At 37.3% G+C, this 20,119-nt stretch overlaps 2 protein-coding genes across 2 annotated transcripts in view; one reads left to right on the top strand and one right to left on the bottom strand.

Annotated features, from left to right (window-relative positions):
• Nucleotides 1-20,119, bottom strand: part of LOC139745590 (uncharacterized) — a 46,706-nt gene that overhangs the window by 10,013 nt on the left and 16,574 nt on the right. The gene's annotated exons all lie outside the window — the stretch shown is intronic.
• LOC139745589 (putative nuclease HARBI1) lies at nt 1,958-7,293 on the top strand. Its single transcript, XM_071655981.1, has 4 exons — nt 1,958-2,703; nt 4,131-4,262; nt 5,136-5,228; nt 7,096-7,293. The coding sequence occupies exons 1-4, from the start codon at nt 2,111-2,113 to the stop codon at nt 7,286-7,288; spliced, it is 1,011 nt and encodes a 336-aa protein (XP_071512082.1). The 5' UTR covers nt 1,958-2,110; the 3' UTR covers nt 7,289-7,293.

Here is a 20,119-nt window from a genome sequence, read left to right as displayed (position 1 = left end):
AGCCAGACGGACTAGTAACTTCAGAATTTTATGATTTTTAGCTAGTCCGACGTGATTTCGGGTGGCCAATGGCCAGCGGACCATCGCCAATTTCGAACCCTGCTTAAAACTTAAGACAAAGAGTCCACTTTACTTCTGCTCCCAAAGAGTAGGGGTACCTACTTTAAGAGGACTGCTTCATCCCACACAGACTGGAAAATGGGCAAATGATACTCACACATTATGGCTTGCCCCAGGAAACTAGTGCAATAGTCACCTAGCAGTATCATTACCACACATAAAGTCACATGAATGACTGAATAGATGGTTACATACTTACAAGCATGTACCTCAAATGCAATGACAGCATCCAATCAAAATTTAGAATTGTCCCTGAAGTTTGAACTTCAGATTAATATGAAAAATTCAACATCCATGTAAGTGGAAAAAATTGTGATTTTAAACTTTCCTCTTGGCATCAGTCATGTACAACACTTTCCTCTTGTATTTCTATCCACACAGTAAGACAGCAATATACTTTTTGTCATTCATCCATTGGTTTCCTCAATGCAAATGTTACAGTCAGGACTAATGCCCTAATGGCACAACAGAGTAGGATACATACGCATCAAACACAACACTAGTGACAGGTATAAACTTAGTAGCCCTCCTCTTTATTTCACATATGAAGCTCTACAATGTTCTCCCTCCCTATACCTTTCTGGTGAAATGAAGCAATGCCATAAAGACTGCTACAATACATAATCATCACGGTTAAACAAAAAGACAGAAACAAAACAAATTTTTGTTCACTGTTCTGATCTTGTAAAGAGTACAGTACAAATACCTGTACATAGCCTGAGGTGCTGAGGTCCTATGGAGGATTAGCAGGGAATAATCCTTGATTCATCATCAAGCTGGGAAGCACATGTTGGTTTACCAGCCTGTCTCTTTCCTTCAAATGGCTAAAATAAAGGCACCTGTTGAAATTACATTCTCCCCCCCCCCCCCCCCCCCCCCTCTGAAACATCTATGTTTGGGTCAGTGCTTACTTATTAATGTCTTACACATCTAATGCACAAGTTTTGGATGTAAAATGTACATTTGCCTATCAAAGACTGTATGATTTGTGACAGACCATACAAAACTAGCAGCTTCTCATTTTCCCCAAATGATGGGTAAGCTCATTTTCTTCATACGTAAGAAATGACATCGAAGTCCATACTCAGAACAATTGACAATTTCATTGCCATTTGGTGAGCTTATACCGTGGTACCTTAAGATATTGAAAAAGATTATTCATTAATTCAAGTGATCAAATACAAATTATTTCAGGATGATATACCTTCCTACAATGAACAGTGACTCAATGTACACACAATTATCTTATGCAAATATCTAATTGCCAATCTGTAACAATCTACCAGACATGGAATAAGCCAGTTTGGTCCACTTTGCGCATGTGCTGACGAAAGGTCATTTGTACCAACAGGGCATATTGGTTTTAAATTCACTGAGATTTAAGTACTGTGATATGATAATTCATGTAATCCATAAAATATGATGGTGCTTGCCAACACATCCAACTTGAGAGTAAGCCTTGTATTTGGCAATATTAATAGAAAAATACTGTATGTCAATATATTCAATGCAAAATGATAAAAAGGATGCATCCCCAACTGCTAAATGACTGACATTCTGGTCACCTCATAAAAGCTGAGATCAAACATACTTTAGAAAACCAAATAAGTCTGTGAAAAATCAATTCTGATTGGCTGATCCTACACTTAAGTTTGATTTTCTGACTCATTCAAACTTCAGGATCTGGGCCGGTATTCAAATCCATACTTAAGTCAAATACTTATACTTAAATCAAGTATTTTACTTAAGAAAAGTAATTTGTTTAAAAATGCGATTCAGTTCCCGCTAAGTATTATACTTGGCTAAGACAGATTTTGTCGCAATTTTATTACTTAAGTATTTTACTTAAAGTAATAAAATTGCAGAGTGACGTCATTCATGTTAAGTATTATACTTAAGATAAGAAATGCTCGTAGGTTACTTAAGATAAGAAATGCTGGTAGGTTGTTTGCCACTTGGCAATTGGATTTGAGCTGGGGAAGACGTGGCCATGGCAGCTCTTCTCCATCTCCATGAGAACTACCAATTGGGAAGGGAGAGAATACACAGACGACTTCATCCGTTGCAAATCTACAATGACGTTGAATTAATCAAGCGCTACAGATTCAACGGGGAGGGTATCCACTACATTACTAATCTTATCCGACACGACATCACACCGAAAGGAAATAACAACCATCCTATTGACCCAATAGACAAAGTTTGCATAGCCCTTCATGTTTTAGCCACTGGATGTTTCCAGAGAACAGACGGAGACACGCTTGGAATCTCTCAGGCGTCTGTATCACGGATTGTCCAGACAGTCTGCACGGCACTTACCGACAGGTTACCACACTTTGTTCGCCTTCCTCAAGGACATGAGCAAGTGGAGAACATGATGAAGTTTTATCAGATAGCAAGGTTTCCTGGCGTGATCGGGTTGATCGACGGAACTCATGTCAAGATACAAGCACCAACTGAGGATGAGCACCAATTTGTTAATCGCAAACGTTTTCACAGCATCAACGTTCAGGTAGTGCTAGACGCAGATGCAAAGATCATCAATCTGAATGCACAATGGCCAGGAAGTGTTCATGATTCGAGGTAATAAAAATCATCTATCTTTCAAATTTAATTAATCATTGTGATTCGATTTTGTTTAAAACATGTGTCACTGTGGTATATGGGACATTCTCACATAAAGTGTTAGTTCAATTTCAGTCAGAGTGAAACCCCGAAATCAGCAACAAAATAATGAGTCAAAACTTGTCTTCATATACGTGCACAAACAATAATAGATGCCGGGTATTCAACAGAAAAAAAAAAAAAAAAGGACAGTAGATTCTCAACGCATTAAGGGCATGAACAATGTAACATTGGCACGTAATTGTGAACACAGTGCTCTATGAAACCATAAAACAGATACGTAACCGAAATTTATAACTGATTAACTCCATAATATTTGTAGTTTGAACCAGATGTTACACAAGAGTAAGGCATTCCATACTTGCACTTTTCGCTGTATTGATTGATGAGTTAAGTCTAAATAGTTATAATTTCTTAGTGGAAAAGTAAGCAAAGAAAATGGGATTCCATCGGGAGTCGAACCCGAGACCTCCGGATTGCTAGACCGGTGCTCTACCGACTGAGCTATAGAAAGCCTATAGTAGTTATAATTTCCAAACATTTTATTATATCCACGCCAAACGAAGTTTGAAGCGGGTATACATATATATATATATATATATATATATATATATATATATATATATATATATAATGTATGTATTATGTATATTATTATATATATATGTATATGTATATATATATATATATATATATATATATATATACATAATATATGAAGCGGTGTGATGGCAGGCGGTGGTTGGTCCGTTGCAAAATCTTGCGTCGCGAAGTCCTACAGTTTTGAATCAATGTAAATGAAAGTTTAGAGGAAGTTATGATATTGAGGAATATATGTGTAAGATAGGATTTTTGTGTTCGTCTGTAAATGCGTTGCCATGGTAACCACTTGCATTTATTCCACAATATTCAAGCAATTAAGAACAAAATTAGTATCTCGGAAGATGATAGCACAGGCGAAGTAAAGCTTTACTGAAGACATTTTGCTTTAACTCGCTATAGCAGGTTTGATTGGCTTTGTTTTTCTTTGTTTTTCCAGAAAATAGAAGTAACAATGCCGTTATTCGCTTAATTTTCATGTTTTGAAACTAATTTCCCCTAAAAAGTGGGGGTATATTTGTTCTGGCCATCCCCCTCCCCCTCCATCATAAGTAGGGGGGGGGGGGGGTGCATACCCCCATTCCCCAAATCAGCCACTGGTTGGGGAAACATATTTTCAGTTTTTGAAAGCTTAAGCTGATTATGGCCATAGTTTATATCCATACAAAAAAAAAACACACACACACACATTTTCTGATTTATTGATTTAGCAGACGTAATCAACTTTTTTTTCTTCTTGAGAGGAGTGTAAAATTAATTGATAAGTCGAAAATTATTCATTTTAGGGTGCTTCGCGAGAGTGGACTACAGGAGGTACTGCAGGACAGTGAAGGACACCTCCTAGGAGACAGTGGCTATCCTCTCAAGTGCTGGCTTCTTACTCCAATCGCTCGTCCATCGGATGATGCAGAAGAAAGGTATAAATTCCATAAAACCACACTCATGAAGAATAATTGCATTAATTTGAGGTTTCATAAAAAGTTAGGTATCTTGAGAAGCTTGTAAAATCGAAGTTTAGTCAAAATTGGACTCATTGGAGCAAAGTTATGCCAGTTTTTAAAGCGTTACGGACGGACGGACGTTTAACAAATGGCACGCAAAATTAGAGTGGACAGGGACGTGAGCAACTACCCACAAGTGCAATTTAAGAATGACTATCCCCATTATGTTTAAATGCATTTTTATGCCTGTCCAAGTGGTAATCCGACATAATATGCTCCGGCGACAGTTGCTCCGGCGAAATCTCTCATCCGAGAGAATTAGGGTTATGATTATGAAAGGGTTTTTGGTTGAAGATAGGGACTGGGCTAGGGTTAGGTTCAGGGTTAGCATTGTGATTCCCGTGGGAGCTATTATTGCATATGCCAGAGCATAAGTCGGGCATTCTTACAAGTGTGCAAATACATAATATGAGAATGGATTGTGTGTTTGTGTCATTATTGCCTTACACATTACTGTACTTGATTCGAAATACACGTGATTGCACGAGTGTGTGTGTGTGTGTGTGTGTGTGTGAGTGTGTGTGTGCGTGTGTGCGTGTGTGGGTGTGTTGGTGATGCTGATAGCTTTGTTACTGGTGTAGTAAGTTGTAAAGATGCACGAAGAAATTTTCTCATCTTCGAAATCTTCAATTAGAAAAAAAAAATACCATTGTGAAGCAGTAAAATTTACCTTGGATATATATTTCAACAAAATGAACACTAGTCTTGGTCCTGTTTGTTGAACCAAGAATATGAGGCATAACCACATATGAGGTATTATGTGAATGCTTTCCTCCATTGTTACCACAGATACAACTTGGCACATAAGCGAACACGCTGTCTCGTGGAGAGAGGAATTGGTCAACTGAAGAGAAGGTTTCATTGCCTTCATGGTGAATTAAGGTAAAAAATAGAACTAAAAGATCTATTCAAATATTCTGCACAAATAGTGGATGACAGCACACTATCAATATATCTAAGCTTTAAAAATATCATATTAATAAATAACTGGCATATTGTATTGACATTATATAAAAAGAAATTTTGCTTTAGTCATGAAATGGCAACTGCACAGTGATAATTTTTGGGGTAAAATCCATCAAATAAGAAAGTTAAGAAAGTTGTAAGTGCAGTACAGTTTCAAGAAAATTGAAAATACATACATATTTCAAGGGGTGTAATTTTCACAGTGGGGCCTGTTTTAAAATTGTCGTAAAGCATGTTGGACGTACGCGCGGGACAGAATTTCGTTTTGATTTGGCTGTCATTTTTTAATCGGAGATACATTTATTAAATCAATATCATTGTACTTCAATATATAAGAATATCTTCAAAATTATCCTTTTTCAATTTGTGCAGTGCTGCAAAAACCGACCATGTCGTACCTTTTAAAATGATATTCTATAAAAAGTTTGGCTTTTACAGATGATGAAACATGTGAAGGGAATTTATATTTTATCAATGAGGACATGTGATACCTCCCTAAAAAGTGAATATCGTGTCCGAGAAAACTGTGAAAATTAGTTTGGTTTTGAGGGGTGACCAATTAGAAACACGCCCAGTGGCACTTTCACCTTCTCCCTCTCCGACAACTCCCTAATCAATTAAGAAATCCCTAATTTTCTTTTTTTTTTTTAAGGTTAAGTCTGATTGTTATTCTATACATGATGTATCATACATTCCAGGATGAGTGAAGTTAAAATATTATTAGAAAGGCTGGATATACATGTATATATTTTTAATTAGATCGTCTACTTGACAAATCGTTGCTGAGGGGATCACAACACTAATATTGATATTGTGCAAGTTCAATAACATTGTGAGCCATATCACTGCTATATGAATTTACACCAACTTCAAACTTCCACAACTTTCGTATTATTGGCGACTGAAAAACAGTGCACAATATACATTTTCAAGCTCTTAAAAAGGGTTATTCGCCAGTGGAAAATATGAGAGAAATAGATATTAATGGGTTTTTTTTTTGGGGGGGGGGGGAGCTGAAAAATAAAGTTTCAAATTTTTGCGAGCGAGCCTAAAATTTAGGTATTTCAGCTTAAGGGCACGGAATATTTGATTATCATGTTGTATAATTCTAATCAGGATATAGGGGAAATATATGACGTATATAGGAAACACATGATTCTCTTCAATATTTGGTTGATAATTTAAGTAATTATTAATATTGTGATGATGACTGGCTTTATGAATCACTTATATTGAATAACTGAAAAATTGACAAAGCATACGAGTTTGTGTAAGCAAGTTCAGCGAGGCATTTGCCCATATTTTTCTTCATATTTGCGCAGGTAGGAAATGATTAGACTTTTTTTCAGTTATGAGGGGGATGATGGAGGGGGGGGGGGGGGTGATAACGCTATGAACACCGTCCCCCACCTCTTTTTTTCTTGGGGGGGGGGGGGGAGGGGGAATCATGATATATACCCCTTCAAAAATAAGCATTTAAATACAAAGGTTTCCCCTTTTTTCTTTTTCCTTTTTCTGCGCCCTCCTGAAGTGGCGCCCGAGGCATATGCCCCCCCCTTGCCCCCCGCTAGATACGCCACTGATTTAAGTCAATCTTTCACTGTCAGATTTGTGGATTCATACCCTCTCAATCATATCGACTTGTAAATTGTGTGTAGATGCTCTTCTTTACCAAGTAGATGGCGAAAATTTCAATAATAAATTTTTCCATAATTCCTTTTTTTTTTTTTTTTTTTTTGTTATAGAGCTTTATGAGAGCTTTGCACATCCATCTACATTATAGGTACAAACCTGAGAAAGCCAGCTGCATAGTAGCAGCATGTGCCATTCTACACAACCTTGCCAAAGACATGAGGATTCCACTCATTGCCGAGGACATCCAGGGATATGATCAACCCGATCAGGAACTACATCAAGGAATGAATCACAACGTTCCACGGGCCTACAGACGTCACATAGTAGAATCCCACTTTTAGTTAGAATGCACACAATTATGGAATAATTATGTGGATGGATACATCTATGTGGCTGGATAATTTCGTAAAAAGATATATCCTTTTGCAGGCTCTAAATTAATGTTGATCACGCCTCCTCGTGAAGTATGTAATTATCACTCACAATCTAATACCATGATGAACGTATTGTACAATCCTTGTTACCTAGGCAACTGTTAAACTATTACTTGCAGCTGAAAAGTATAAGAATACAAGTGAAATAGACACAACAGTTAGCTCATTTGTACCGAAAAGATCACTGTATCGCCAATGGTATGCTGTACTGTTATGTCTAAAATTTTGAGGGGCAGAGTTTTGAATTTTCTTTTGTTTAGTCACATTGCAAGTTGATAGCATGTTATATATTTGAATGATTTTACTGGTACAGTTGTTACACTGTTATCAGAACGAGCTAAGGAAATATTCATCATTTGACATCATGAAGGAAAGCTCCCCATCAAAACCCAAAGCCATGATTATTTCACCCATTTTCTATATTGGTACTTGCATCTCAAAAACAAGGAGTATTCTGTGTTCTTACTAAGATAATTTGCAAGTACAATTATAGAATATGCTGTTGTAATTATCAGCAGGCATTGTATATAATATTGTATACCAAATTGTAATACAGTTTATCATTACAAGCATGCATAAATACCTGCTGACAAGACGCAAATATACAGAATTGTGAAAGATTGCGAGCGGCACAAGCAAATTTATAAAATTTTAAAGTTTTAAACTACCAAAGAGGAAAATTTTTCGATAATTTTCTTGGTTACTTTTAATACTATTTCGTCCTTACATTGGCTCTATATGTCGGTTCGCATGTAACAATAAAACACAGAAAAAACATTATGGGGGGGGGGGAGGTAAGGGTTAATTTTCCTTTTGGCCCCCCTTTGGCTACCCTCTTTATATCATGTAGTCAATAGATATATTCAACAATATTAATACTTATGAAATCGTATACCAGTTTTAAATTCTTTCCAAAGAGAAGGATAAAAATGCGACTATTTCTTCTGCTCATGAACAATCCCTGAAATTTATCAAAGAATCTGAAAAAATTACTTTGTGTGTCTGTGATAAATTGACATGGGTTGCCATTATGCGTCATTTACCACAGGTAAACCCCATTACATCAAGGTCATTGGGACTGCCAATTTTTCCTTGTTACAACCTGTACCTCGTTATAAACATTATATGCATCTTTTTAACATTTCAATATGTCCAATTGAAAATTGGACTGGTAAAATATCCTCGTTAAAGACGGTATCTCGTTATATCGCACCTCATTATTACGGGGTTTTCCTGTACATGTAATTATTGCTAAATTCCATTTCATTGGAAACTCGTTATAGGGAGGTCATTGGAACCTAAAATTTTTACGCGCTATTTTCCATTGTATCTCGTAAAAAATAACAATTATTAATAAACAAGACAATGCAAAGCAAATATTGTCAGTGGGACCTGAACAATTACGTTGTTACAGAAGACTCATATTATCACGAAGTCCTTCGGGACCGGCACTTTTATTGTTAAAAATAATTTTTGTTATAACTGGGAATATTTGCTTTTCTCTTATCTGTTGGGATGGGAATGGCTACGTTTGAACTGAAATCTGGTTATACACGTACCTGTGTTTGTTATAACGCGAGTCCCCTGTATATGGGTATTCATTCATATTAGATCTCCTTATATCGAGTTTCCAATGTATTTTCATTACTATTGTTATTATCATTATTACATATACTATTGTCACTGTAATCATTATCATTATTATTGTCATCATTATTATTACCTTCATTATTATCATTATTATCATCCCCATCACTGAAGGTTAGATTTCACTTTAAGGGGAAACTTAATTAAACCGAACAATGGACTTTAATCCATCAACCTAGAAATCTGTTTAAGGGGAAAATGCCCTACAATATGCTGAAAGTTGTGCTCCCATGGACAATGATAGAAGACAGAAACTTTCCCCTTAACACTGGAAATAGAGTTGTTGTTGTTGTTATACAGGGCGTGTTTCAATAAATTATCTTCCCTAACAAGTCATAACCAACATATTTCAAAAATTTTCTTGCAAACGATGTAAGTTCTCACTTTAGGGAAGTATCACAGCTGCTACTTGATTTAACATGCAGTCCTGGCAACAAATAATTTCATTAGAATAATGGAACCTTTCAGAATATTCCTGAATATACTCAAATATTAGGGAATGTGCATTTGGAAAATGGTATGCTGAATCGATGTTATTTCATGATCTGTATTATACGTAATTGATTGAATAGAATATGAACATAAAAGGTGAAATAAGGTTATTTTTGTTGACTCCATCTGACATGATCATTTCTTGTAGCCTGCGACAAATTTAGAAAAAATTACTTTTGGGGAGATGCTCTTACATTTTACAAAACACATGCATGCTCTCACTATGCATACAGAAGAATGTAAGCTAATACAGTGGAAACTCAATATAACGAGATGGTCGGGACCGAGTCATTTTCCTCGTTACAGCCGATATCTCGTTATATCAGTAGGCATAAAAGAAAGCATAACATAAAGACATTAATTTGCACATGTGGGACTACCCATCATATTTCAATCAATACTAATAACTTGATATTGTTTGTGAGGGAATTACTCACCTTTATGGGTAAGAAGATGTTTTTTGCCAAGGAAATCCAATATCAATAATGTGTTTCTTAATTATAGATGTTTGAATTTGTAAATTTGTATAGCTTGCGATTGTATCATGCAAGATCGTCTGTGGATTGGTATGTGGTTATAGTATGGGTGTGTGTTGTATGGAAAGCTTGAATATGGTCTAAACAATGCTGTGTGTTTGTGTGACACATTCTGTATACGTACATTATGACTGCGTGTGTGTGAAGATGGGGAATTCCCCACGTAGAAAGCCAATCACAGCATCAGATTTCCTCACACCTGCTAAACGTCATGATGATGTGATGTATACATATGGCTGTCCCACCACATTTTTTGCATGCATCAGTGTGCGCGCACACACACACTTACACGTACAACATGCAGTGCTAGCTGGAGTGCACTGAAGGAAAATAATGATGTGTGTACAAGACAGTTTTCGGCACATCAAGCTTTACAATCTCGGAAGATGATAGCACAGGCGAAGTAAAGCTTTACTGAAGACATTTTGCTTTAACTCGCTATAGCAGGTTTGATTGGCTTTGTTTTTCTTTGTTTGGAAGTCAGAAATTTATCTCATTATAGCAGTTATTTCGTTATAGCCGATCTCGCTATAAGAGTAGCATTTTACATAGACTTGTGTGGAGGAAATTTGGGATCGGGAAAATTTCTTCATTATAACCGATATCTCGTTATAGCAGTGTTCGTTATACCGAGTTTCCCCTGTAGCTACCTACTCCAGGATCAAAAATGAGAGGCACATTTGCCATAAAATTCAATCCAAAAAGGAGTTGGTTTCAATCACATTCTTAAATACATTCTAGTTACATTCAATTACATTTTCAATGACATTCCAGGATTAGCCAGAGCAATTCTTAAAGGTACATGCAGGGGATCCCATTTGCAACTTGCAAGCCACTGAAAATCTTTCCCAAATTTCTTCTACAGATGGCTTCTGACCCCAGAACAACATCTGTGAAGTTTAAACTAACAATATTTCATAGAACAGGAATAGGAAGCAAAAATATATCCTAGATTTTCCTTAATTGTCCCCGCCGAACGAGTTCGAGCAGGGCTCCGTACGTGTGTGTGTCCGTCCGTCCGTCTGTCCGTCCGTCCGTCCGTCTGTGCGTCCGTGTGTGATCAAACTGTTCAATTTGCTACTTCTCTGTCATTTATGAGCCAATTTTGATTCTGTTTGCTTTATGTGATAGCACTACATGGGAGCTTTGAAACTTCTACACAAAATTTCAGTTGTGACCTTTGACCTTGACCATTGACCTATATTGTACATTTTGCTTCAAAATGCTACTCCTTCGCCATTTCTAACCCGATTTTGATTCCGTTTGCTTTATGTGATGGCACTAGGTGAGGGCTTCAAAACTTCTACATAGAATTTTGACCTTTGACTTCTTTGACGTTTGACCTTGGTTTTTTACCTATATTGTACATTGAATACAAAATGCTACTCCTTCGCCATTTCTAACCCGATTTCGATTCCGTTTGCTTGGTGATGGCACTAGGTGAGGGCTTCAAAACTTCTACACAGAATTTTGACCTTTGACTTCTTTGACCTTGATTTTTTACCTATATTGTACATTTTGCCACTAAATGCTACTTCCGGCGGGGACATATGTTACGCATCGCGTAATTTCTACTTTTCCTTGTTTTGAATTCGGAGTTAACCCCACATGAAATTAAATATCAATCAATTATCATAAATTACATTATTATTACAATAACTTAATACATTAAATGTATGATGGTTCTCTATCGATATTTACTTTAAAATGGCACTAAGTTTGCAAATTATCAGGCTTTAAACCTGCAAATGGGATCCTCTATCATTAACAGGACAATAGGTTACAATGTAGCTTTGCTTTGGCAGGATATTGTAATGACTATTAGTCTTTTAAGTCCTTGAATCATCTCTGGAATGTAATCAGAAATGTAACTTGAATGTAATTGAGCCCACCCATGATCCCAAAGGATATAAATCAACAATTTTGAAACATGCCCAGGTGTGGTGGAAGAGGGAGCATACTTACATACACATCTTTCAACATGAGAGTACATATGCAAAACCATAAATGAGACTGGGCTCATACATTCTAGATTTCAATAGTGACACCCCTGCCAGGCCAAGGTACAGAGGTCATTTATTTAATGATGACCAAATGAACAAGATATATCAATTGGCAGTAGGTGATACACATTTCAAGCGTCTACGCAAAAGGCCACCCCCCAAAAAAATATGTTTGCTTGACCTTATTAAAAAGTACAAATTACCAAAATCCAAGAGGGTCGGTATTTTGTTGTTTTCTTTCATCTGTTTTTCTTTAGGTATTTATGTTTTTAAACACATTTTTCATTTTGCGTTAAAAATAGATCACAAATTTGTAGAAGATGAAAACTGTGGGAAAAAAAATTGAAATAGTATAAAATAAATAAATAAAAAACCCGAGCCAAAATTTCCAGGATTTTCTGTTGGTCGCAAAGGGCATACAATTTTTTTTTTTTTTTTTTTTTTTGGGGGGGGGGGGGGGGGGGGGGGGCCTAACCATAGACTGCCACACCCTTGGCATCCTTACTGTTCAGTAAGAGACCGGAGAAAGTGTTCTCCATCAATGTCCATCTTCACCTTTTTTATTTTCAAGGTGAGCAGCTCCTTCTCTAGCTCCAACTTCGCCTGCTCCGCTTGAAGTTTCTTGAATTTCTCCTGAGAGCACTTTATCTCCCATTCCAGGTATGTGTTGTAGAGTTGGCCCTCTGACTTACGCCTCTTGTTTGACTTCCCAGGCAGTGAGGCAACAGCTGCTGCCGGTTGCAAGGGGTCTCTAGCTGCTGATGGTTGTGGTGGGGCTCCAGCTGCTGCCAGTGGCAGGGGGGCTCTAGCTGCTGCCAGTTGTGGTGGGGCTCCAGCTGCTGCTGGTGGAAGGGGGGCTCTACCTGCTGCCCGTTGCAAGGAGGCACCAGGTACTGTAGGTGGCAGGGGGGCTCTAGCTGCTGATGGTTGTGGTGGGGCTCCAGCTGCTGCCGCCAGTGGCAAGGGGGCTCTTGCTGCTGCCGGTTGTGGTGGGGCTCCAGCTGCTGCTGGTGGCAGGGGGGCTCTTGCTGCTGCTCGTTGTAAGGAGGCTCCAGGTACTGTCGGTGGCAGGGGGGCTCTAGCTGTGAGAGGTTGCGTAGGGACTCCAGCTGCTGGTGGTGGCAAGGGGGCTCTAGCTGCAGCTGCCGGTTGCGGGGGGGCCCCAGCTGCTACCGGTGGCAGGGGGGCTCCAGCTTGTGGTAGTGGTGGTGGTGATGGTGGTGGGGCTCCAGCTGCTGGTGATGGGGCTCTCCTATGTGGTGGTGGGACTTCAGCTGATGATGCAGCTTGTCGGACTGGTATCAGTCCACGCCTGCAAGAAAAGTGAGAAATCACAAAATTGTTTTAATAATATTGCCATATTTCCACAAACAGTAAACTGTACAAGTTGTAGCTCTGAGAGCTTTTACAAGATTTGAATAATATAATGCCTATTTTGGGCGAATTGAGGGAAATTTAAAATGATTATTAATAAAAATACATAATTTTGAAAATTTACGTGGGGGGGGGGGGAATGCCCCCCCCCCCTTCCCCTGCTGCATACAGCCATGCTTTAATAGCGTGTACCTGATTCATAACTACACATATCCCATTGTTTATGTCATACGTCCCATTCAAGTTGTATGATCAAGGGAGCGGTGGTTATTGTTTCGGTTCTACATTCATTTTATTAATCATTTGACACAATTTTCAGGATTTCCACTTAATAATAGTAGTATTGACTGGCCTTCAAACAGCCAGACTATATCTTTACCCTCTCTGAAATCAAATTTTGCCCACAAATATTGCTTGGGCAATATTTGATTTCAAATCGGGCAATATAGTGTCCTATCTCTTACAGGCCAGTCAATATTATCATTAAAAAGGTACCATTAACAAGTCATTTTTTAAAAAGAAATTTCCCTTTATACAATAGGCCAACTATGACAAAAATCAAATCAATAAACTAGTACGGATATTTTTTAATTTCACATTTCATTAAATTTTATTAAAATACAATGATAGTTTTATTAAATTGGATATAATTTTTAAAAAGAAAATTAGATATTTGATGATTATAAAGGCAATTCATCAAGGAGTCATGATTTGCTTTGATACTGCTATTTTGTATCTAAAATGATTTAATTTTTATTTTTTTATTGTTCAGTGGGCCTTCCCCAAAAAATGAGCGTTATCTGCACTTTGCAAGTTCTAATTATTATCAATTTGTTACATTGTAATTCTTATTTGAGTTCCAAGCGTGAAAGTTGTTACAAATATTTATTTGAAAGAGCTTTATCAAATACTGAACAAGTTTTATTTTTTTGAAGTTAACTTACCAAAACCATTTCTGTGCTTTAACCCTTCCTTATGAATATTCGAATGAGTTGGTTATATCATAGCAACACAATTTGTAATACCATCATTACAATGTGTTAGCAGGAAATGCTCCCCCCAGAATGTGACATATTAAAATTTCATTTATAAATGTTTATTAAATTTTCATACATGTATTCCCCTAAAAAAAAAATTCTGTAGATCTTATACATCTTGTACATTAAATTTTGAATCACTTTGTACTGATACAGTGCAAATTCAATAGAAAGAGATTTGACATAACAAAATATCGGATAAAGAAATATATATACACCTATATTTCTGAGATAAAAATGAAATTATTATTTTTTTTTAATTATTTCTTGAATACTGATATAATGTAAAACATGATATATTCGCGGCATGAATTTTTCGCAAATTGGAGCCGACAGCCTTTTTCATGGCATTAAATATTCTCCAAGTGCCACAGGCATTCAATGCATATAGTGTAAACAAGGACTTTCGCGTGCATTTTAATTTCGCGAATCTTGGCGCTCGTGAAATTAAAGAGCACGCGAAAATTCCTCGTTTTACAGTACACTGTAACAGAATATTAATACAATAACCCAAATTTCCTTGTTAAGAGGTCCTTGTTATAAAGACTTTACACAATATCATACTCATTGATGATTGGATTTTATTTTTTACATAACAAAACAAGAAACTCAGGTTCACTCCAAGAGATTTGGTTGAAAAATAACTTACAAGGAATTTGCTCCATTGAGGATGCCAATCAAGGCTGCTGAGTTGGCTCCAATGGCATTCTCAACTCTCTCGTCAATGTCAGTCATTACACAGACCGGTCCTCCACCACCTCAAATCAACATGAGAAAAACAGAAGACACAGGTGACGATAACTTTGTAAACATATAGTCTACGTCCTGCCGATTTCAGATGAGAATCACTTCATAACAAGCTCTTGAGCTAAGTTTGCATGTGCGTGTGTGTGTGTGTGTGTGTTTGTGCGTGTGACATTACTTTTTAGACAAGGCAGATACCTCCTCTCATTATTGCATTGGCCCCCAGGTTATAAGGAAATTTTAAAATGTCTAGTAAAATAAGCCAGTTCAGAGCTCCAGTTTGAGCATGAGCAGAAAAAGGTCATTTGTACCGAGAGACAAGCTGGTTTTTTATTTCACTGAGATAAGCAAATGTAATGTTATGATTATTCGTGGAATCCTTATAAATAGTGCCTGACAGTACATCCACCTGACAGCAAGCCTGGTATTTGGCAATGTTAACAGAAAAAGATTGTTAATGTATTCAAAACAGCACAATGAAATAGATGCTTCCCAAAGTGTTGATTGACAAACCATCCTGGTCACTTCATCTACACAGGTTCATTCTTTGTTAGAATACGAGTTCCATAAATTGCTACGTTGGGCAAGCTGCTGCATTATGTCACTTTGAATTTAGTTAAGTGCCTAACCAACTGCGAAAAATGAAAGGTCATTTGTACCCATGTGCACATGAGCTTTCTCCGAACTGGCTTATTAATTTAATGTCCTCAAATATATGTTGATCAGCTATAAATTTGACTGGCTGGAGTCTGGCCATTATATATTATGCATGAAGATCTTTTTCCTTAACACCATACACTTGTTATTTGCAAATATTCAAATTTTTGGCCCAAGCCTATATCCAAATACTTTAAACTGACATTCTAGCTTGCGAAACAATTCATTGACGATCACATGAACCGACGAATCCATCAAAAATGGTCAACATATTGGATTTTCACTTTTTCCCATTTTTACATAGTTCAAACAAAAGACTATTCTGTTTCAATTTTTAAAGTCATAATATAATGTCAATTAAGATAAAATTGCAAGTACAATTTGGCCCTGACCGTGAATCGAAACATGTGTATGTACTATGTGTGCGTGCCTCCAAACCTGCATCATAAACATAATATACACACACATGCTCGCCCACACACACACACACGCACACACATGCATATACATTGTACGTATATTACTATATACAAACACAAACACACACTAATACACGCACAAAAACATACACATACACATACACATTCACACAACCACACATATACACACACTCAGACACACTCATACACATATATACACATACATGTATATGCACACACACATACAAACACTCGAACACACACACAAACTAAACACTAACACACACACATGTAGAACTCACCATACACACAGACACACATGTACACACACTGTATACGCACACGTACACATGCATAAATGCACACGCATCAGACACAAATGCACACACATACACACATGGACACAAACACACACGTATCATATACACTTGTAAGCACACTAACAGACACATACACACATACACATACTGACACACACACACACAAACACACACACACATACACTGAAACACATACACATACACACATATGCATATAAACACACAAATGTATACACTCACACGTAAACATTCACACAAACACAGAAACGCTCATAAGTATGTTAGACGAGCGATTTCACCTTTGTGACGGCACGCACTAAACTGCGATCGGGCGTCTGACGATGAGCAAGACTAAAGACTGGAAAGTAGGTTAGGGTTAATGTTACGGTTACGGTTAGGGTATAGGGTAGGGTTAGGGCACGTGTACACTGTTGGCTATTATGTACAACCATGGACCTACTATACATGGACTAGAAACGAAGGTCTTTTTTTGATCCCATCATCACCGCTGCCACCTGATTATGTGCATCTTAATGCGTACATTCAGGTGCTGGGATAATGACGCTTGTGCAATCGTGCATGGTCATTGACAAAAGAACCATTTCCCTCATTGCAGTCTTATTTTGCTGAGGTACCTTTTCTGACTCAACTGCCTTTGAATAAATACCGATGAAAGGGAGCAGCAAACCCGAAAACATGACAGTTTTCCTGCCACAAAATTGAAAATTACTGAAGTGGACACTTGTGGACAAGCATGAAACATGGCTTAATGACAAGACATACATGTCATCTACGGTTACTGTCCATGTTTACTCTGGAACAATGTGCGAAAAATGAGGGAAATTAGATTACAAATCACAATCAACCTGTCAAAATAATTGCTTTCTCTTGTAAAGTACGCGCATTTCACAAATGAAATTACTTGAGCGATAATTCCCCAATGTACACTACAACTGCACATGCATTTTTCTTGATTTAAGAGAATTACTATCTTCTGCGCATCAGTTTTTAGATTTATCAAAGCGTCGTCTTGTTTTTATCCAGGCTGGTTGTCGGCGGTGATGGTAAGATCAAAGCAGGAAAGCACGCTTAAAATGTTTTTGTGACGCTTTTGACAGAAACAGGTGCATGAATTACTTAACGAGTGATGAATGTCCATTTGTAGTAGGTCCATGGTACAACTGTGTGGTACACAGCACAGGTGGGACTGAGAAAAATGGAAAAAAACAAATCTGTGAATTCTCTCCAAGTGAAAATGCCATTGATATTTGATTTTACCAAATGAAGTTGATGTCCGAGGTACACCCAAACACTGTTATTTCTGTTCCTGCTTTTCTACTTTTATTTGACTAAAAACATACCAGTTACAAAAAATATCTGACAATACAGTCCAAAACCTTTTACAAACCAAATCATTCTTGACTTATACTGCTTCACATTTATCTTAAGTTTTATTGAAATTGAAACATTGAATATGTCAATGACTGCTTTTTTAAGGAAAAAGCAGAATTTCTTTTTCTTTTTTCATTCAGTATTAGTTCACTACAGAACTTAATGCCAAGCAGCCATAGGTGTAATGCAATTATACCTATGCCTGCAGAGGTGGGGTTAGGGATAGGGTTAGGGCTAGCATTTGCCACTTTTACATGTAGTCTCTAGTCTCGCTCATCATTTGCTATCCAATGCAATCTTAGTGATTCGACGGTTCGAAGATCATGCACATTAACTTCCCGGTCTGTAAACCATTGAATCATTACATTTACCACAGTGCATGTAACGAGGTTCACTTTACATTGCTGAAGTAATCAAATTTTTGACTGTATAAGGTTTATACTACCATCATAGTAAGCAGCAGAATTCAGGCTTTCTTACAAGGGATATTCTTTATAGCATACAGTTCATTTTATATGTACAAAACAAATACGAAACCCGCCCAAACTTTATCCTCCTTTTCCTCGAAATTGTGTTTGCGCCCAACAGGGACCAATTTGTTGGTTCGTGTGATTGTCAATGAATTAATGGTGATAAATACATACACCATTCCATGTCTATATGATGCACATCACAACACAATGTATATGTGATCCTGTCATCACTGCCACTTGAGTCTTGACCAGGGGGGTCAAGCCCTGCCATTTTGTAAAAATAAATTGAACGCACAAATAGAGGGTCACTGAATAATTCATTTTGTTAGATGATACGCGCAATAACTGTTTTAATTACTGCGACGCAATTTGAAAAACTGTTGGGTCAGCGAACTGCGAATGCTCACGTGATCACAGGTAAAGAAAATAGGTCACAGGTTTATATCGAATTTGTAAACAAATTATCATTCATGATTACAAATTACACACACACAAAACTAACCAATGTCATTACTGAATGCCTGAGCCTCGTTCTTGATACGTGCTGGTCTTATTGTTGTGCGCCACACACAACGCAGCTACATGTATGCCCGTGACGTCACCACCGTCCACTAACAATGAATTATTCAGCTATTCAGTGACCCTCTATATGTGCGTTCAATTGATTCCAGTGGGCCGGTCCGAGAACAATGCTTAACATGCTGACGTATCACAAAGCTTTCCGTCTAGTAATTTTAATTGATATGTCTATGGGCTTGACCAATAAATATGTCAGATTCGATTAGTCAGGGAACTTCACTTTTTTCATTGACATTTGTTGGTCAGGAGGGGAATTGTGAACGAGGGCTGTGGATATTTACAATCTGTATCAGTACAATTTACAAACTACAATTGTACATTGCCTCACAACGTGGAATTGGGACCTAAAGAAATGCTTCAGGGCCCTGCTGTGGTAGGAAATGAAGAACTATTGTCAATACCGGAAAAAAAAAGTGAAATTCCTCGACCAATTCGACATATTTATCGGTCAACACTGCCACGCCACTAACTTCAGGCTATACCGGCTAACCCTAAATCTAACTTAGACAGTATATTATTAAACTCTTACAAATACCGTACATCTACATGTCCCAGTTTCCGTTCAGCAGTTTGTAGTTGTAAAGTGATACATACCGAAGAAAACGTGCATAATTTAATTTGCATAATATGTGCAGTATGCGGTCAATGTGCACATACAAAAATATTTAGAAGTTCATCAATCACACATCCAAAATACTCTGTGAATCTTAAGATTGAGATCTAACGGTCACTAGTTCTAGACCTAATTCTAACTTGTTAAACTGTGATTCCTCAATTACACTGTAGAAAATACAAAAATCACATTTGTTTGAAAATGGAATCGAACAAGCTGCATTGATCATTTAGAAAGTATTCCTGAAACAGATATTCAAAAATGAATGGAAGCACCACACATTACTTCATTACCGATTACCCTTGACTTGTATTTGGCCATTTTGTGCATGCATAGGCTAACAATACTAGATCTATAGCCCGTTACATATTCAATGTTGAAAAAAAAAATCAAATGTAGAATGAAAACTTAGCTTTATTTCTTTGCTGAACGAGATCCGAAGAACCCTCAAA

This window comes from Diadema antillarum, unplaced genomic scaffold (assembly GCF_040938485.1).
Source record: "Diadema antillarum isolate AM-2024a unplaced genomic scaffold, OU_Dant_1.0 seq00001279_RagTag, whole genome shotgun sequence".
Classification (NCBI taxonomy): domain Eukaryota; kingdom Metazoa; phylum Echinodermata; class Echinoidea; order Diadematoida; family Diadematidae; genus Diadema; species Diadema antillarum.
Note: the sequence above shows the minus strand (reverse complement) of the source record. Positions and strands in the feature narration are given on the sequence as shown.

Excerpts from the sequence above, each read along its gene's own strand:
- LOC139745589 (XM_071655981.1), top strand. The coding sequence starts at position 2,111 with ATGGCAGCTCTTCTCCATCTCCATGAGAACTACCAATTGGGAAGGGAG. Across the intron at positions 2,704-4,130 it reads GGAAGTGTTCATGATTCGAG|GGTGCTTCGCGAGAGTGGAC; the intron begins GTAATAAAAATC and ends TATTCATTTTAG. Across the intron at positions 5,229-7,095 it reads TGCCTTCATGGTGAATTAAG|GTACAAACCTGAGAAAGCCA; the intron begins GTAAAAAATAGA and ends TCTACATTATAG.